At 48.3% G+C, this 16310-nt stretch overlaps 1 protein-coding gene across 4 annotated transcripts in view; it reads left to right on the top strand.

The window, feature by feature from the left end:
- Positions 1-16310, top strand: part of B4GALT1 (beta-1,4-galactosyltransferase 1) — a 49698-nt gene that overhangs the window by 30211 nt on the left and 3177 nt on the right. Inside the window, exons 3-4 of one of the 4 annotated variants that reach the window (XM_007116190.4) lie at positions 11992-12179; positions 14842-14964. In XM_007116190.4, the coding sequence (XP_007116252.2) occupies positions 11992-12179; positions 14842-14964 (311 nt within the window). Of the gene's footprint in view, positions 1-4441; positions 4642-11991; positions 12180-14841; positions 14965-16310 lie in introns of those variants that run through there. The other 3 variants (XM_055087238.1, XM_055087239.1, XM_055087240.1) reach the window with 3 other exon arrangements.

Genomic DNA, 16310 nt, shown 5'->3' with positions numbered 1-16310 from the left:
TGCATCGGCAGGCGGACTCTCAACCACTGCGCCACCAGGGAAGCCCCATCCTCACTTCTTGACAATCATTTCCTTTAACCTGCATGCGTCCCTAAAAAAAGAATTTAGTTTTGTCAACATCTAACTTTATTATTATTATTTTCACACACACACACACACACACACACACACACACACTGTATTTTATTTTTACAAGAGAAATAAGCTGACACCAAGCATTGTAACATTTACATCTTTTTTTCCTCTAGCACACACACACACACACACACACACACACACACACACTGTATTTTATTTTTACAAGAGAAATAAGCTGACACCAAGCATTGTAACATTTACATCTTTTTTTCCTCTAGTCTTGTCAGTGTCGTCGTCTCTCCCCCACCCCATCCCCCCTACCCCTGCTCCAGTGCGTGTCTTTTTGCTTCTTCATCTTTTCCTTCTCTTCCGTTAACTTTTCACCTTCGGTGAATAATTTCCTCTTTATCTCCCTCTCCCCCAGTTAATCTAATTTCTTCTGCTCCAGCCCTGCCCTGATTATTTCTTTGGGAAAATATTATCTGACTTCCAGGTAACCAAGTCATAAAGAAATTTGAAGTCTGCCATACCTTTCCAGTGAAGAATATCTTGTATGGTATCTATAAAGAACCCATAATAAAGTGATGATAGGAAACCTAAGCCTTGAAAAGAAAGAGGTGGGAGGGGAAACATTTGGAGCGTGCCCCGTCTACAAATTAGGACCTTCCTGTGTTCTCTGTTTTACTGTTATAGTAAGGGAAAGGGAGTTCATAGCATCTGGCTTGGGCTTTATGTACCATTTGTTGAGCAAATAGGCCACTCAGCGTCTTCCTGTCTCAGACACCCTGCTGTCATTTTGATGCTTCATTCACCACCACCCCCAACACATACCCCATTTAAGATGAGAAAGTGCTTAAAATAGGAGGGGACCCTGAGACCTCTAGTCCAGGGGTTCTCAGACAGGTTTTTAAGAACAAAACCTCTTCCTGCCGCTTTAAAATCCTCCACAGCCCCCATCCACAGTGGGTCACAATGGTGCTATTCTACTTGAAGTGGGGGCCATGTCCCCATCTCTGTCCCCTGACTTCCCCTTCAGACTTTGCTGGGATTCATGTGTACCCCTGAGGCCAGATAGTGTGAAAACTGTTCTATTTTGCAGGTGAGGAAACTGAGGCTCAGAGAGGGGAAGTGACTGGTAGGAAGCCACATGAGCCACAGTAGGGCTGCAGCTCAGAGCCCAGTCCCCGTCTCCTAGTGCCCTCTCAGTGCATCAGCACTAACTCCCTCCTCAAGGCCATTTAGTCCCTCCTTCTCAAAGCTGGGTGTGCAGGGCTGGGAGTGAGCTCCAGGCTCAGGCTGCCTGGGTTCCGGCTCTGCTACTTGCCAGCTCAGTGACCTTGGGCTTGAGTCCTTCACACCTCGGTTTCCTCAGTAGTGGGAGGGCAAGGTTTTAGTCCTTAGCACACAGGGCTCTGACGCACCTGGCACACAGTGAACCCTCGGTAAACATTAGCTCATTTGAGTTCCTTCTCCCCCCAGCCCCATCCCATCCCCTTCTTCCTGCCTATTTTCTCTGCCCAGGACTGTGGTGATAAACTCTTTACTGCTCTCTCCCCGCCTCCTGCTTCACCCCCACTCAATACCAGCATTGAGACCCTCCCTCCCACTTGTGTGGCCCCCGTGGGGTCATATAGTGTACTTAGGGACCATGGCAAGCCCACCAGCTTCTTCAGAGAAGGGTTGTGTCTCAAGCTCCACACACAGGGGTGAGCTTTCATGGGCTTTTGTGGCTCCAACCCTGTCCATGCTAAGCTATTAACCACTTTCATTTGGTTTAGTCCCCTCCAATCACTGTAACAACTTCCAGCTCACAATAAGTGGGGTAGAGGTGGGTGGTGTGCTTTACCGGTTGAGTAAACCTGGAGAAGCAGCAGCGTTGCTCTCGGTTCTCAGTGTCCAACTCTCTTCCTGCCCTAGCCAGCCGGCATCTGAACATCCCATTAGGGTTCTGCCAGGTCCAGCCTCTCGGAGCCAAGGGTGCTTCTCTGAGGCACAGCTGTCCTGCCCAAGGTCCAGCACTGGGACCTTGGTGCGGAGGAGGACATCAAGACGTCGTAGCAGATGGGAGGTGGGGTGCACACTACACTTCTTCAAACTTTAATTGGGAAAGGAAACCATAAAACCACCAAAGGTAAGGGGAAGGCAGGTTGTCACCCTGGCAGCACTAGCCCTAAATAAGAAATACAGGATGTTTGTGGGATTGGCTGCCATGGGAATTAACAAACGGGTGAGGAATGCAGGCCCAGCTGGCCAGGTGGGCTTGTAATAACCATGGCAGCCCTTTGCCCCAGAAGCAGTGCCCAGGATCTGTTTCTCTGATTCTGTTTGTATATCCCCTGGTGCCTCTGATCTCACTCAGCTGCCTACAACTTTTCTAGTTCTGGCCGTGTCATGCCCTCTCTAAACTCTTCAGTATGTCCCTGCCGTCCACAGGCGAGGGTCTAAAGGGCCTGAAGGCCTGAGCTTGGCATCTGAGGGAGGCCCTCTGCAGCCCACCCTGACTGACCTCTGGCCACCTCCTCTCAGGCCTCCTTCACACCTTTAGGCCACAGCCACGCTGGACTCGCCACCATCCCCGAGACACGCCCAGCTGCCCTCCTGCACCTTTGCTTATGCTGCACTGTCCACCTTCCCCCTGCATGCCTCCCCTTCCCTCCCCTGGTTGCTCTCTTTCTGGCCACTGTGGGAGGCCCTCCCCAGCCTTATTAGCTCTGTGAAGGCCTGGAGTGGAGCCGACTTCTCCATCCGAGCTGTCCCAGGCCACGTTGTGCTTTCTAGTGAGGCGGGGAGAGTGGAGGGATCACTCCCTGTGTGTGTGCTCTCCCCGCCCAGAGGCCCCTAGACCCTCAGGTCTGACTTGCTCGTCTCCCTGACCACGCAGCTCCATGCACGGTCCACCGCAGGGTCAGGGTTTGGAGCACGGAGTTGCTTCCTATGGCTCCTGCCCTTTTACTTACACTGGCTCTCAGGACCCCTTGCTCTGGGTTCTCTGGAGAGGTCTGTGTCTCTTAGAAGTGAAGCCTCCTTTCCCCTCCAGGCCAGGTCATGACCCCTGGGAACCTGCACAGCCTTCTCCCTCCGCTCCCTCCCCCGGGCCTCTCCCCAAAGCTTCCTGTCCCTGGTGGGCCAGGGGTGACCTCCCTTTTCAGGAAAAATGCAGAGAACCTACTCTAAGCCCTGTGGTGTTTGATGGTCATAAAACTTTGTGGTCTTTGGGACTGAACCTCTTTCACGGTCTCACTTTGAATTTTGACCCTAACAGCCCCTCAGTGAGGCAATGGGTACTCCCACCGTCCCTGCTGAGGGAAGGCTTCCGGAGGTGAGCAGCTTGCTGGGGGTCCCATGACGGCTGGGTGGCAGAGCTAAGATTTGGACAGAAATCACCCGAGGCCTAAGGAATGCCTCACCTTGCCACGTGTATTTCCCTCACTGGGGAACAGCTCCACATCCACTTGGCAACGTCCCCATGAGTGCCACTGGGTCACGAGAGGGGGGCAGCAGCTTTGGAGTAGCAGCCTCAGAACCTCCTGGAAGGCTTGCCCAATTGTCATGCTTACAGGTAAAACCTGGCCTGAAAGGGGGCCCCAGCTCGCACCTGAGGAGTCTCTGTCTAGCTTTGGAATTTTTTCCCTCTTCCTTTTCATCTGCGCGCAGTCGTGAGGTGGATTCTAGGCTGCTTGTCTGAGAGCAAGTGTGGGCAGGTTTGGAGACCACCCTTTGCACGCTCAGTGAGCATCTGTCACCACCCCTCAGCAGCTTACCTCCGTCACTGGGCCAGGCAGCTGGTTCCTAAATGAAGCCAAGACGAATTAGAGTGAAGCAGGCTCGTGAGGGCAGCTGCCTGGTCCTGAGCCCCCCCCTGGTTTGGTTTCATCTTGACTGTGTCTATTTACCATCACCCCGCCCTGCCTTCCATTTCCTGCCCGAGCTGGCAGCACCCAGATTGATGTGTGCAGGGGTGGGGCTCGGGAGGGGTGAGGCCAGTCCTGTTCTGTAGCACCCCCTGCTGAGGATATCTGTACCCTACCACTGCTTGCGTGCTGCCCCAGTCATTGGTCGTTTCCTTTGCTGTGTGTTTTCCCCTCTCTCTGTCGTGTGGCTCGCTCCAGTCTCCTGGGGAATGTGTAGAAGCACTTACAGGTACTCACAGAGCTGGGGAATTGCCTCCCTGGGCATTGTTCTGGGAAATGTCATTTTCTCTGTTCACCATTGACTTCGTGACAGGGAACGACAGCTTATTAGGAATTTGCCTTTGCCCTGGAACAAGGGTGGTCACAGCCTGGACGTTTGCCTCTCCTTCTTACATCTCTCCCTTGCAGCCATGTTTGTCTCTTTTTTCTTTTTCTTTTTTTTTTCCTTCTAGTGGGGGCCTTTTGCTTTTATTTGTTAATCCTGTTTGTAGCAAAGCAAGCTGAAGGAGGACCTCCTCTCTGTGATCTGCTTCTTGCTCTCCACCTACTTCCTCTTCTGTGCCCTTCACCTCCTAGAGAGAGAAAGAAAGAGAGGAATGCCGACCTAACTACTGCTGTGACTGCTGCTGCTGCCACCACTGCTGCCACCCTGGTAATGTCCACGTGCCCCCAAATCCAACCCAGAGCCCAGGCCCTGCGGTCAGGGGGAAGCTGTGTAAATAATCCTGAGAGTGTGCCATCTCGAGCCCTGGGGTCTCCCGGGCAAGGCCATGGCCTCTGTGGGCTCACTCAGAAATGCTGAGGCTGGTGGGAGCCAGCCTGTTGTGCAGAGGTCGAAGAGACTTTGCCTTAAAATCAAGCCACAGTTGTGCTCATACTGTATGTGTATATACTTTTGTATCTTGCTTTTTTTCTTAAATTCTATATCATCAGCATCTTCCCATGTTATTTCATAGTCTTCATAATCATCACTTTCCATGCCTTCGTAGTAGTTGAACATGTAGTGCTACCATAATTAACATAGACATTCCTATATTAGAAGACATTTAGATAATTTCCACTTTCTCACTAGTGTAAATAATACTGTAATGAACATCTTTCAGTCTGCAGCTTTTTCTGTGTTTGCTTCTTCCACATTTAGATTCATTTCCCCAGGCTAGATTTCAGATATGAGGCTATGGGTTCAGAAATGGTTTAAACATTTTTCTGGTTCGTAACATAAGTGGCCAAATTGCTTTCTGAAAAAGAAGCCTTTATTTTCTAAATGTTTTTCTGCAGAAAATATCGTCTCAGTGCCTTGGGCCCTGGGAGAGAGGCAGGCATCCTGCTGTGGCTGCTGTTGAGCTGGGGTTTTAAAACTGTTCTCTGTGTTTACCTTGCCCAGAATCCCTGCTAAGCTGTTCTATTAGCTCAGTTCTCTCTGAAGGCACCTTATGGCTCTGATGTGTGTTCTAGTCCAGGAGAGGCCAAGGATGTGCTCACTCTTGTGACTAATTACTTTGGCAAACAGAGAACCACCCCCTCAGCACCCTGAACTTGAAAGGGCCCGTTTCCTTCACTTTCTGGGAGAAGAGCTTAAGTCTCAGATCAGGTTTTACTGAGGGCCCTGTCCAAGCTCAGGGCTACCATATTATTATGGTTCAAAGCCAGAGACCCAACTGTTGTGAAATCACGGGTGAGTAGATATTTGCCCTCCACAAACTCAGCATTTGTATAATCCCAGTAATTCTCTGGAGATCACCTCTCAGCCAGCCTGTCTACCATCCCAAGGCCTGCAGGTCAGTCCTGCCGCAGGGCTGCCCAGCCAGAGCTTCCTCTGCTTTCCTACCACCCATTCGGCCTAGGTCTTTCCTTTTGGCGTCTGAGTGGGCACAGAAAAGCATGAAAGAGGGTATTTCTGCAAACATTTGCACTGCCTGCAGACCTGCCTCTGGATCTGTGGGCTTGAGAGCCTGTGGGTTACTGTCGGTATTGCGGGGGTGGCTTTGTGATGGGCAGGGCATGTGTACAGAGCAAAATTGTCTCTCCCATCACATAGAAATTCTGATTCTTTGAGACTCTGGGCTTCCGGTTGATGTTTCCAACCTCACTGCTGCTGTGTCTCTTGTTGGAGGAGGGGCCTGGTATAGTCAGCCCCCAAGCCATCATGGTCGGGGGATATGTGTGCTGTTGTACACACTGGGGCCTGACATCCAGGGAAGCCGGGGTGGTTTGGTGGATCTTCTAGAGACTGTTAGAACTTGGACAGTTGGGGCTGTGGTTTTCTGTAGCTGGTCATCTGTCCCCTGTTGCAATCAGGGAAAGGCTGCTCTTGCCTTAACCACAGGATTTGCCTGGGGATTAGACCAGATTCTGGTACCTTTCCTGAAAGCCCCACAAAGCCTGCTTGCAGGTGCAGTACACAGGCCGAGGGAGCGGGTGAGGCATGAAATGGGGAAGTGGAATCCTTGCCTTAGCCCTTCCGGGGAGGTCTTCTCTGCTTGCCCAATGCCATTGCCTCGTCTCCGATGTCTCTCACATGAATCATGCAACAGCTTCCAAACTGGTCTTGCTGCCCTCATTTGGGGAGTAGGGCACAAATCCCTCCTTGACGCACAAAGCATAATTCTTGTTTAAAACCTCAAGGGCTCCTGAATAAAAGATGAAACCTTGAGTATTTTAGCAGAGTTCCCAGCCTCCCGCTCCCCGACCATGTTTTGGTCCACATCTACCTTCATGTCTTATTCTGGCTTTCCCAGTCTGTATTTCTTGTAGTTCCTTGAATGCTCTCTTTTCCTCACAGCCTTTACAAATGCTGCTCGCTCTTCTAGGAATATTCTTCTCATGCCTCCCAACTAAACTTGGCTAACTTCTTCGAGGCCTTCTCTGATTTTCTAGAGTTGGGTTTGTGTTTTCACCTCCACTTCTCCATATGTGCCAGGCTCCAGAGCTCCTTCTCTTCCCTCCTGGGTAACTGTCCACCCTAAAGAGCTCATCGCCCCATAACAATTGCCTGTTTAACTTGGAACTCCTCAAAAGCAAGGCCTGTGTCTTTTCTTTTTCTGTATCCCTACTGCTAAGCATGGACTAGACACCCAATAAATGACAAGAATGATATATGAGAAAGAGGGAGAAACAGGACCCTCTGGTCCTCTCCTGTCTCTCGAGCTGGCTTTTCTTTTCTTTCTTTTTTGATAATCACTTAATTGAGATATAATCACTTACCATACAATTTACCTATTTAAAGTATATAATTCAGTGGCTTTTTAGTATACTCAGAGTTGTGCATCTGTCACCACAATCAGTTTTAGAACATTTTCATTAAGCCAAAAAAAAAAAAAACACCCTGTACTTCTTAGCTACCAATTCCTCCATTCCTTCCAGCCCTAGTAGCCACTAATCTACATTCTGTCTCTATGGATTTGCCTATTGTGGACATTTCATATAAATGGAATCTTATATGTGATCCTTTGTGACTGGTTTCTTTCACTTAGCATGGTGTTTAAAATTTTTTTGTGGATGTGTTTTCATTTCTCTTGGGTATGTACCTAGGAGTAGAATTGCTGGATCATATGGTGACTCTTTGTTTATCCATCTGAGGAGCTCCAGACTGTTTTCCAAGATGGTGGCACCATTTTATATTCCCAACAGCAGTGTATGAGGATTCTGTTTTCAGTGGACATACTACTTGCCTTCCCTTATGTTTAGTATAAATGAGGGCTCTAGAAAAAGGTTTTAATGCCCTGGAGAGCCATCTGATGCTTTTTTAAAAAAAAAATAAATTTATATACTTATTTTTGGCTTCGTTGGGTCTTCGTTGCTGCACGTGGGCTTTCTCTAGTTGCGGCAAGTGGGGGCTACTCTTCACTGCGGTGAGTGGGCTTCTCATTGTGGTGGCTTCCCTTGTTGCGGAGCACGGGCTCTAGGCGCGTGGGCTTCAGTAGTTGTGGCTCATGGGCTCCAGAGCGCAGGCTCAGTAGTTGTGGCGCACGGGCTTCGTTGCCCTATGGCATGTGGATCTTCCCGGACCAGGGCTCGAACCCCAGTCCCCTGCATTGACAGGCAGATTCTTAACCACTGCGCCACCAGGGAAGCCCCATCTGATGCTTGTTAAGACATTTGTCCCTGCCGCCCAGATCTACCAGAAGGGCACTGGTTTTGCTGTGTGAAGTGTCTAAGGGTGTAGACTCTGCCAGGCTTCCCACCTCACGTCTCCTCCCTCTAACCCTGGCCAGCACGCCTGACCAGGCCCGGGCTTCTGTCCTCTCTGGATTGATCGTTGTTGGCTTCGCTTGACTGATACACCCACTGTCAGGATTGTATGCCCCGTCATAAACAGTTTACAGGCTCTTCTGCGAGCTTTGGTCAGTGAGATAGTTGCCCTGTCCAGCTGTGGGAATGTCATATTGTTTTTTGGCCTTTCTTCTTTCTCCCTGTTCTCTCCCTCTGTTAAGAGGGGCCAGTTGCCCTAGAAGGAATGGATAAGTATAACTAACTCTTGTCTATCAATGTAAGATGAAGCCTGCACTTAAGAAGCTCTGCCTTTCAGAGGGACACCTGCTCCCAGTGCACCAACTTCTCTATGCCGAGTATGACTTGCCAAGCTTATCACACATCTCTCAAGGTCTCTCTGACTTTTTTCTCCTGCTACAGAGGTCCTGATCATATGAGCCACAGGCTAACTCCCTTGAGCCTTAATCCTTTTTAAAAACCCCTTCCTCCATCAGAGAAGCAGGATTTGGGAGGAATCTTGAAGCTGATTAGGAGGGACACATACAAACATGAGAGAAGGAGGAGTCTCCAGGTTGGATCTGAAAAGGTCTGACTGTTCAAGATGGATGGGAAAACCTACTCCTGTGATAATGAGAGTAGCTGCCATTCGTTCATTGCCAGGCAGTGTGCTAAAGCCTTTTCATGCATTGTCCCTTTGAACACAACTCATCTGTTTTTACCCCTGTGCCCAAATGAGGAAATGGAGGCCTAGTGCTGTGATTTGCCCAAAGTCATATAGCTAAGAAGTGAAGAAGCTGGCATTCCTGGGATAAAAGTGCATGTGTCTGTCACGGTTGTGTATTTGGCTTTGCCAGACAGTAGGTGCTTGACCAGTGTTTCCCTGAGTGAATAAAGTAGTGGATGCACTGGATGAATGTGCCTGATGAAGAGGGGCAGGAATGAGAGCTGGGTGTCTTCCCATTCCCTGGAGAGGAACGAGAACCTCCTGTTAATCGTGGTGATTGGCAGACTGCCCAGGGCCTTTCTTATCCAGAAAGTTACCCAAGGTGTTGTACCATTTCATCCAAAGAAACCTAGAACTGACTTTTCAATAATCCCAGGGGAGGAACAGAAACACACACACACACACACACACACACACACACACACACACACACACACTCACTCACTCACTCACTTTCCTCATCTACCATTCTGCTGCCCTGGTGTTCCTAGGGGCCCTGGTAGGTACACCTGCAAAAGTGTACCCTGCCCTTCCCAGCTCCCAGGATCACACAGGTGAGGCTAGGCTGAGAGGGAGGATAGAAGGAATGATGTATAGTTTTGGGTATTTTGGAAAACTCCCTCACTAGTTGTAAGTGTGGGCCAGACTCTGCAACACCTTATTGAGTTGAAGGAGCTGTTACGCTACACACGTGGAAAGGGGTAGAACAGGTCTGCTCCTTGGGTTTCTCCTCCAGGCTTCCACTGGTCTTGGGGCTTGGCACCAGAGGTGCCCACTCATGGTTCCATATTTCTAGTTCCTGAGAGAGGAGAATGCTTAGTGTAGTCTCAGTCAGGCATCTGCTTAGATCAAACAGTCGTGGCCGCTAGGCCAGGTTCTGTGGTTCAGACATGGCCACCAACACCCTGCTCCTGTTATTGGGGGGTGGACCAAGAGAAGGGAGCATTGGGCAGCCACCCTTGGGGGCCTACTCCACAGCTGGGAAAAGGCTTTGTTGGAACATTGCCTTTTCACTTGTTGGAAAAATGTTCAATGGGGCTGAATTTTATCTCACAATGTTAGAGAAAGCTATCTCTTTTAGGGTCTTTATGGGGCTGGAGGAGGAAGATGGTACAGGCCTCTCTCCCATCACTGGGAGGTAGAAGGGTGTGGGAGGAATGAAGTTAATCTGATTTGGGATGAAGGTTGTTACAAGATTGTTGAGATGATTAAATGATGCACCATGCTTGAAAAGTACTTACCTGTGCCTGGTGTATCATATCCCCCAGAGAATATTAGCAATGTATTATTGTAATAATTCCAACAACTTCGTATTCTTCATATGCACTTCCTAAATTTTGGCTGTTTTTTGTTGTTGTTGTTGTTGTGTTTTGACCTCATGACTTACGCAGAATTAGCTGAAGGCAGAATTCTAAATGATTCTTAACTGGTGAGGCAGCCAAAGAACACCCTGAGTGCCACAGGGCACAGCCTTCTCCCTTTACCACGCATGGTGAGAAAGCTTTGTCACAGACTGAAGAAAGGAGCTCTTGTGTAAGATGTTTCATTTACTCTTCTGGGATGCTTTTTCTGACTTTCTGGTACTTGTCTTTCTCAAGTGGTTTTTTCCCTGAGTCACCCTCCTGAGACAGGGGGCTGTGGCACCGCCTGTGCTCTCTGTACTCACACAGGCAGCCTGGTGGAGTCCTGGAGAGAGGATATTCAGCATTCTACCTTTGAGACTGTATAGCTACTGCAGGCCCTTCTGGGGCACATTTTTTCCCCAAAGTAGAGGGCCCTGATCTTGTTGATCCCAAGAGATATTGGGAAAGAGCACTCAGTGAGGATTCCAGGGTGTTGGGCTCCAGCACCAGCTGTGTCATTTATGTGGCCTTAGTTTCTTCATGGCAACGTTGGGAGAATTCTGGCCAGGATGAGAGCATGGATATGGAAGGGCTTGTGAACTAAGTGTAAGGGTGGCTGTGTCGATGCTGTTACTATCCATACTAACCTGGGGTCATGGGAATTGGTGATTGGTAAGAGCACAGACCCATGGTGGTGACCCTGAGGGGCCCCTTAGGTCGGAGTCTCCCAAAAGGATTGCCATCTGCCATTGTATGTTGAAGCCCATCTGTTGGTCTACTCATCCATCCATCCATCCATCCATCCATCCATCCATCCATCCATCCACCCAGTGGTTATTTACTGAGATCTGATTATATGCCAGGCAGTATTCTAGGTAGTGGGTGAATAAAAAGTAAAAAATTCCAGCCTTCATTGACCTTATGTTCTAGTGGGGGGAGACTGGAAATAAACGAGAAGTAAATAAAATGTGAAGTAACTTTGCACCAACACACTTGATTCTGGGGGACCCGATGGTTGGCATCCTGAAGCAGGTGTCCTCCTCGCTCATACACACTGTGTCTGTCGTGCCGAGGATCACCCTGCTCCCCACCCTACACTTTGAGCACCATGAGGGCGGAGATTGATTTGGGTTTGCCGTATTTGTCTGCTACTTAGTTTAGTGACAAACCCCTGGAAGGCACACAATGTGGTGATCAAACCATAGTCAACCACACAAAGCAGGCAGAAGTGAAAAAGTCCCTTGGTCGCCAGTTACCTGAGTGACCTGCAATTAGCTTATATATACTATATGAATAAATGACACGTATCTTTAAATGCCTTTCACGTAACAATACCATCTTGATGATCATTTCCTTTTAGAGCCTCCTTATTTTTTTTAAACAGCTCTATTCCATTGTATGGCTGTACCATGGTTTATTTAAGCAGTTTCCTGGTCATGCTTACGTCATTGCTTGCAATCTTTTGTTTTGGTGAACGTGTGATGAACAGAGTGAACATGTTCACCTGTCATGTGCACACTTGCAAGTCCTACAGGACAACTTCTAGAAGTGGGATTGCTGATTCAGGGAATGCCATTCGGTATTGAGTTGTAAAGTGAAGGCAGAAAATGAGGCCCAAGAATGGTCTAATGACCACGTGGAGTGGACAAGTCACCAGTCCCCATGAGTGTTCTGCTCAAACGCCTTATAGAATCTGATATCACTTTTTTTGTTTCTGCACCAGGCTGGAGAATCCATGTTCAACCGTGCGAAGCTCCTCAATGTTGGCTTTAAAGAGGCCTTGAAGGACTATGACTACAACTGCTTTGTGTTCAGTGACGTGGACCTCATTCCAATGAACGACCATAACACCTACAGGTGTTTTTCGCAGCCACGGCACATTTCTGTAGCAATGGATAAGTTTGGATTTAGGTAAGAGATGTTCACCGGAATCTGCAGAAAACATATTTGTCTCTTATGTGACAACTAGGGAGCGCAATTCCTCCAGCCCAGGAGTAGTGCCTCTTAGGCTCTGGAGGAGAATGCCTCCTCTGAGAACTGGGTGCTTTTTAAGCCCATAGTTAGTTATTATTTAAGGAGGAAAATGGAGTCCAGAAACACCTATAACTCTGCACATCCAGGCAAGAAGAGTTTTTATACTTGGGATGGTGTTCGTCTTTAGGCTCCAAACAGCAGCTGTATTACCTCACTTTCTTCTCTCCCCTTCCCCACACAGTTTGGGAAACAAATTGGAATCATCTTCCCCCAGTACATTCTTGGGCTTGGATACTTCAGTAGATGTTCCTTGGCACTTTAAGAAGGAACACGGTTCTGTGTCCCTGCAAAGCACAGGCTTCTGCTCAAACACTGGGGCTCAAACTTCTCCACCAAAATGCCTCTTGTGAGGAAGCCGGCTGAAGCCTGTCCCCAGGAGCAGCAGTGTTATCTAAAGCACATTGTCACAGGTGGAAAATAGCCTGGTAGTCCATTTATTTTTATTTTTATTTTTTTTGCGGTACGCGGGCCTCTCACTGTTGTGGCCTCTCCCGTTGCGGAGCACAGGCTCCGGCCGCGCAGGCCCAGCGGCCATGGCTCACGGGCCCAGCCGCTCCGCGGCATGTGGGATCTTCCCGGACCGGGGCACGAACCCGTGTCCCCTGCATTGGCAGGCCGACTCTCAACCACTGCGCCACCAGGGAAGCCCCCCTTTTTTTTTTTAGTCTTAAAAAAGAAATTTGCATTTTGTTCCATAATTTAGCCACGTTTGTATCAACATAAAATTGTTTTAAGTCGCCTATCGGTTGGGAACCCTGAGCTCTCCCTCCCTGTTCTGAGTCAACACGGGAGCTCTGGGGAGCTGCGCTGCGGGTACCCGTGTGCTAGGCATCCCTGGCCTCGGCTGACTACCGCAGTGTGGCGGGCCTCTGCCGCCCAGCAATGCCTTGGTTTAGATACAGCAGCTTCTTTCGGACTCATTTATTCTCATCGTTCCTTTCTGTCCTCCCTTGCTGGGAGCATGAGGGCTGTGAGATGAATGTAGGGGTGCTCTGAAGCCCTTCCCCCAAATTAAAGGCATTTATACCATAAACTTACTGTCTTAAAGGGGGGAAATTTGACTACAAACGACACTCTGTACCCTCCTATCTTCCCCCTCTCCCTCCCTGTTTGTGTATCTTCGTCTCTTTGAGATACACCAGCTCCTCTGAGTTCCTCCCTTGAAGCACGGTGGTGCTTACCTAATTCTTTACCACAGCACCGTGTTTGTTTTAACCAGAACTAGTTAGGCTTGGGAGATGGGGCAGGTAGGTAAGAGAAAGCAGCAGAGACAACAAAACCAAATCTTGTCAAAATAGCATATACTTGCCCCTTGAAGTGGCTAAGAGTCCATTTCTATAAGAACACTGATTATGAAGAAGCCTTAATGGCCTGGCTACCTCTGGTTCAAACCCTCACATTACAAGTGCAGACTGTAATGTGCGGTATGCCAAAGGGGGGTGACTTGGCACTTAAATGATGACACCTAGTTACAAGTAGATTATTTTTGATTCGTTAAAGCAGGCCCCCAGGGATCTTTGCTTGTGTATGCTTGCAGTCAGAATTCCGGAATGTATTTGAAAATAATAATTGCATCTTTTTTTCATATGTTCTATATGGTTTGGCTGAGTTCCCCCTCAAAGTCTGAGTTAGAGTTTTCCTTCATTTGTGTGATGGGTCTTGGTCTCTTTGGATTACAGTAAGAGCCCAAGTGTGGTTTGGAGCTGCACACAGGGTTGTCACAAAACTGCAACCTTTAAAAGACCCACAGGAAGGCCTTTGCTTGGCCTCTAGGCATGTCCAGATTCTTAACATTTCTCGTCAGTTCTTCCTCTGCGTCCCTCAGGAGTCCACAATTCATAACCACTAAAATATTGAAATACAAAAAGAATGAGAGCCCAGATGCCCTACTCCTTGAAAATGTGTCAAAATAGATTCACCATTAGACATTTTGCTAAGTCAGGATATGGTAGAATTTTCCAAGAAAATTTTATTTTAGCAAATTTTCAGAAATGCTGTCTTGACTGTTGGGGTCAGTGTTGAAGCCAGTATATCTCTGGAAGAATGAAAGCTAGACTGTAGATGGGCTGGGGGTGGAAAGGGGGGGTTGGCAGGGTGGGCACAGGAGACTCTAAAGCAGTCGCAGTTTCTAGGACCTTCTGGACAAGGATTTCCTGTGCAGGAGCAAGCAACACACATGGGAAGCAGGTTCCTGAGTGGTGCAACGGAACTGGGCTTATGTTCTTGTCACAGACTGATTTTCTAGATAAACACAGGGGCAACACAATGTTCTTAGAAAGAACAAGATTCTACTTTTTGGTATCTGTGTCTTCTCTAAGATAATCTTGAGTCTGATCTGAAAACAAAACAAACAAAGAGAACCTGCATAAATCCCTAATTTAAAAGTTCCAGAGAATAAAAATAACTTTAGAAGTGTTTATATTTTGAGCAAGCTTTATTTCAAAAAGTCAAAACTTACTAACCACTGGTCATGTGTGTGTGTGTGTGTGTGTGTGTGTGTGTGTGTGTGTGTGTTTTGTTTTTTGTTTTTTTCTCCCAGCCTACCTTATGTGCAGTATTTTGGAGGTGTCTCTGCTCTAAGTAAACAACAGTTTCTCACCATCAATGGATTTCCTAATAACTACTGGGGCTGGGGAGGTGAAGATGATGACATTTTTAACAGGTAATGGTCACGAATTAGATCTCTTTCTTCCATGTCTCCCTTCACTTCTGGTCTTTCTACCAGTGCTTGGTTATTCTGCAAGGATTGACCCTCAGGAGGAATGCAGTTCCCACCCAGCCCAAATTCTTAGGTGTGCCCTGCTGTAGGTGCTATAGGTGATAAAGAGTGTCTTTAGGTGGGACTTCCCTGGTGGCGCAGTGGTTAAGAATCCGCCTGCCAATGCAGGGAACATGGGTTCAAGCCCTGGTCCAGGAAGCTCCCACATGCCGCAGAGCAACTAAGCCCGTGCGCCACAACTACTGAGCCTGCACTCTAGAGCCCACGCACCACAACTACTGAAGCCCGCGTGCCTAGAGCCCACGCTCCACAACAAGAGAAGCCATGGCAATGAGAAGCCCACGCACCGCAATGAAGAGTAGCCCCCACTCTCCGCAACTAGAGAAAGCCCGCGCTCAGCAATGAAAACCCAACGCAGCCAAAAGACATTGAAAAAGTGTCTTTAGGAAAAGTAGCTTCTGTGATTTTTGCATTACCCTTTTGGAAAATGTAAAATAAGAACCATGTGAAGGGGTGAGTTTACTTTGACTCATGCTATGTGGCCGTCCACACCCTGGGCCTCTTTGTAAGCTGGTAAACCTTTATCATGTGAGTTGTCATCACAGATGGTAAAAAAACCATTTGTCCGTGGCATTTGAAACTACGTTCTGCTCACTTCTTCCTGGCAATGGAATTTCCAGCCCTGCTGGCTGCAGGCAGAAAGCACCTTCTCCCTCTGGGAGCCAGTCTGAACTTGTCACTGAGTTTGATATCAGAATACACCCTCATGCCTTTCTGAATTGGAGTATGTTAATTTGATAATTAACGAAAGGTGTCTGTCAGAGCAGCACCCAAAGTCAGTTAAGGTTAGCTTCGTGTGGGAACTTGACATCAACCCAAGTCTTTAATACAGGCCTTGAAGAAAACTTACGTTTTAGAGTGTCCAGATTTGTTATCAGTATGCAGAGCGGAAGGCCCAGTGGGGAGGAGGACACTGAAGCCCTGAGCAGGGAGTCCAGACAGAAACAAACCTGCTTTCACAGCGCCACATCTGGGCAGCTGGGCCCGTATGATGGTGTACAGGGCTGCCGTGATGCACAGACCTGAGTTATCAGAAAGGTTGGCAGGAGCGAGCCCTGAGGACGGACTCCCGAGGGTGGAGGGACTAGAAGGATGAGTGGTCTGTGGGGGAGCTTTCTTTTCTTCCTTTTTCAATTTTTTTTATTTTTTAAGTTGAGGTATAGTTGATGTACAGTGCATATGTTTCAGGTGTACCATAGTGATTCACAATTTTTTTTTTTTTTTTTTTT

Source organism: Physeter macrocephalus, chromosome 9 (genome assembly GCF_002837175.3).
Source record: "Physeter macrocephalus isolate SW-GA chromosome 9, ASM283717v5, whole genome shotgun sequence".
In the NCBI taxonomy this organism is placed as follows: domain Eukaryota; kingdom Metazoa; phylum Chordata; class Mammalia; order Artiodactyla; family Physeteridae; genus Physeter; species Physeter macrocephalus.
Note: the sequence above shows the minus strand (reverse complement) of the source record. Positions and strands in the feature narration are given on the sequence as shown.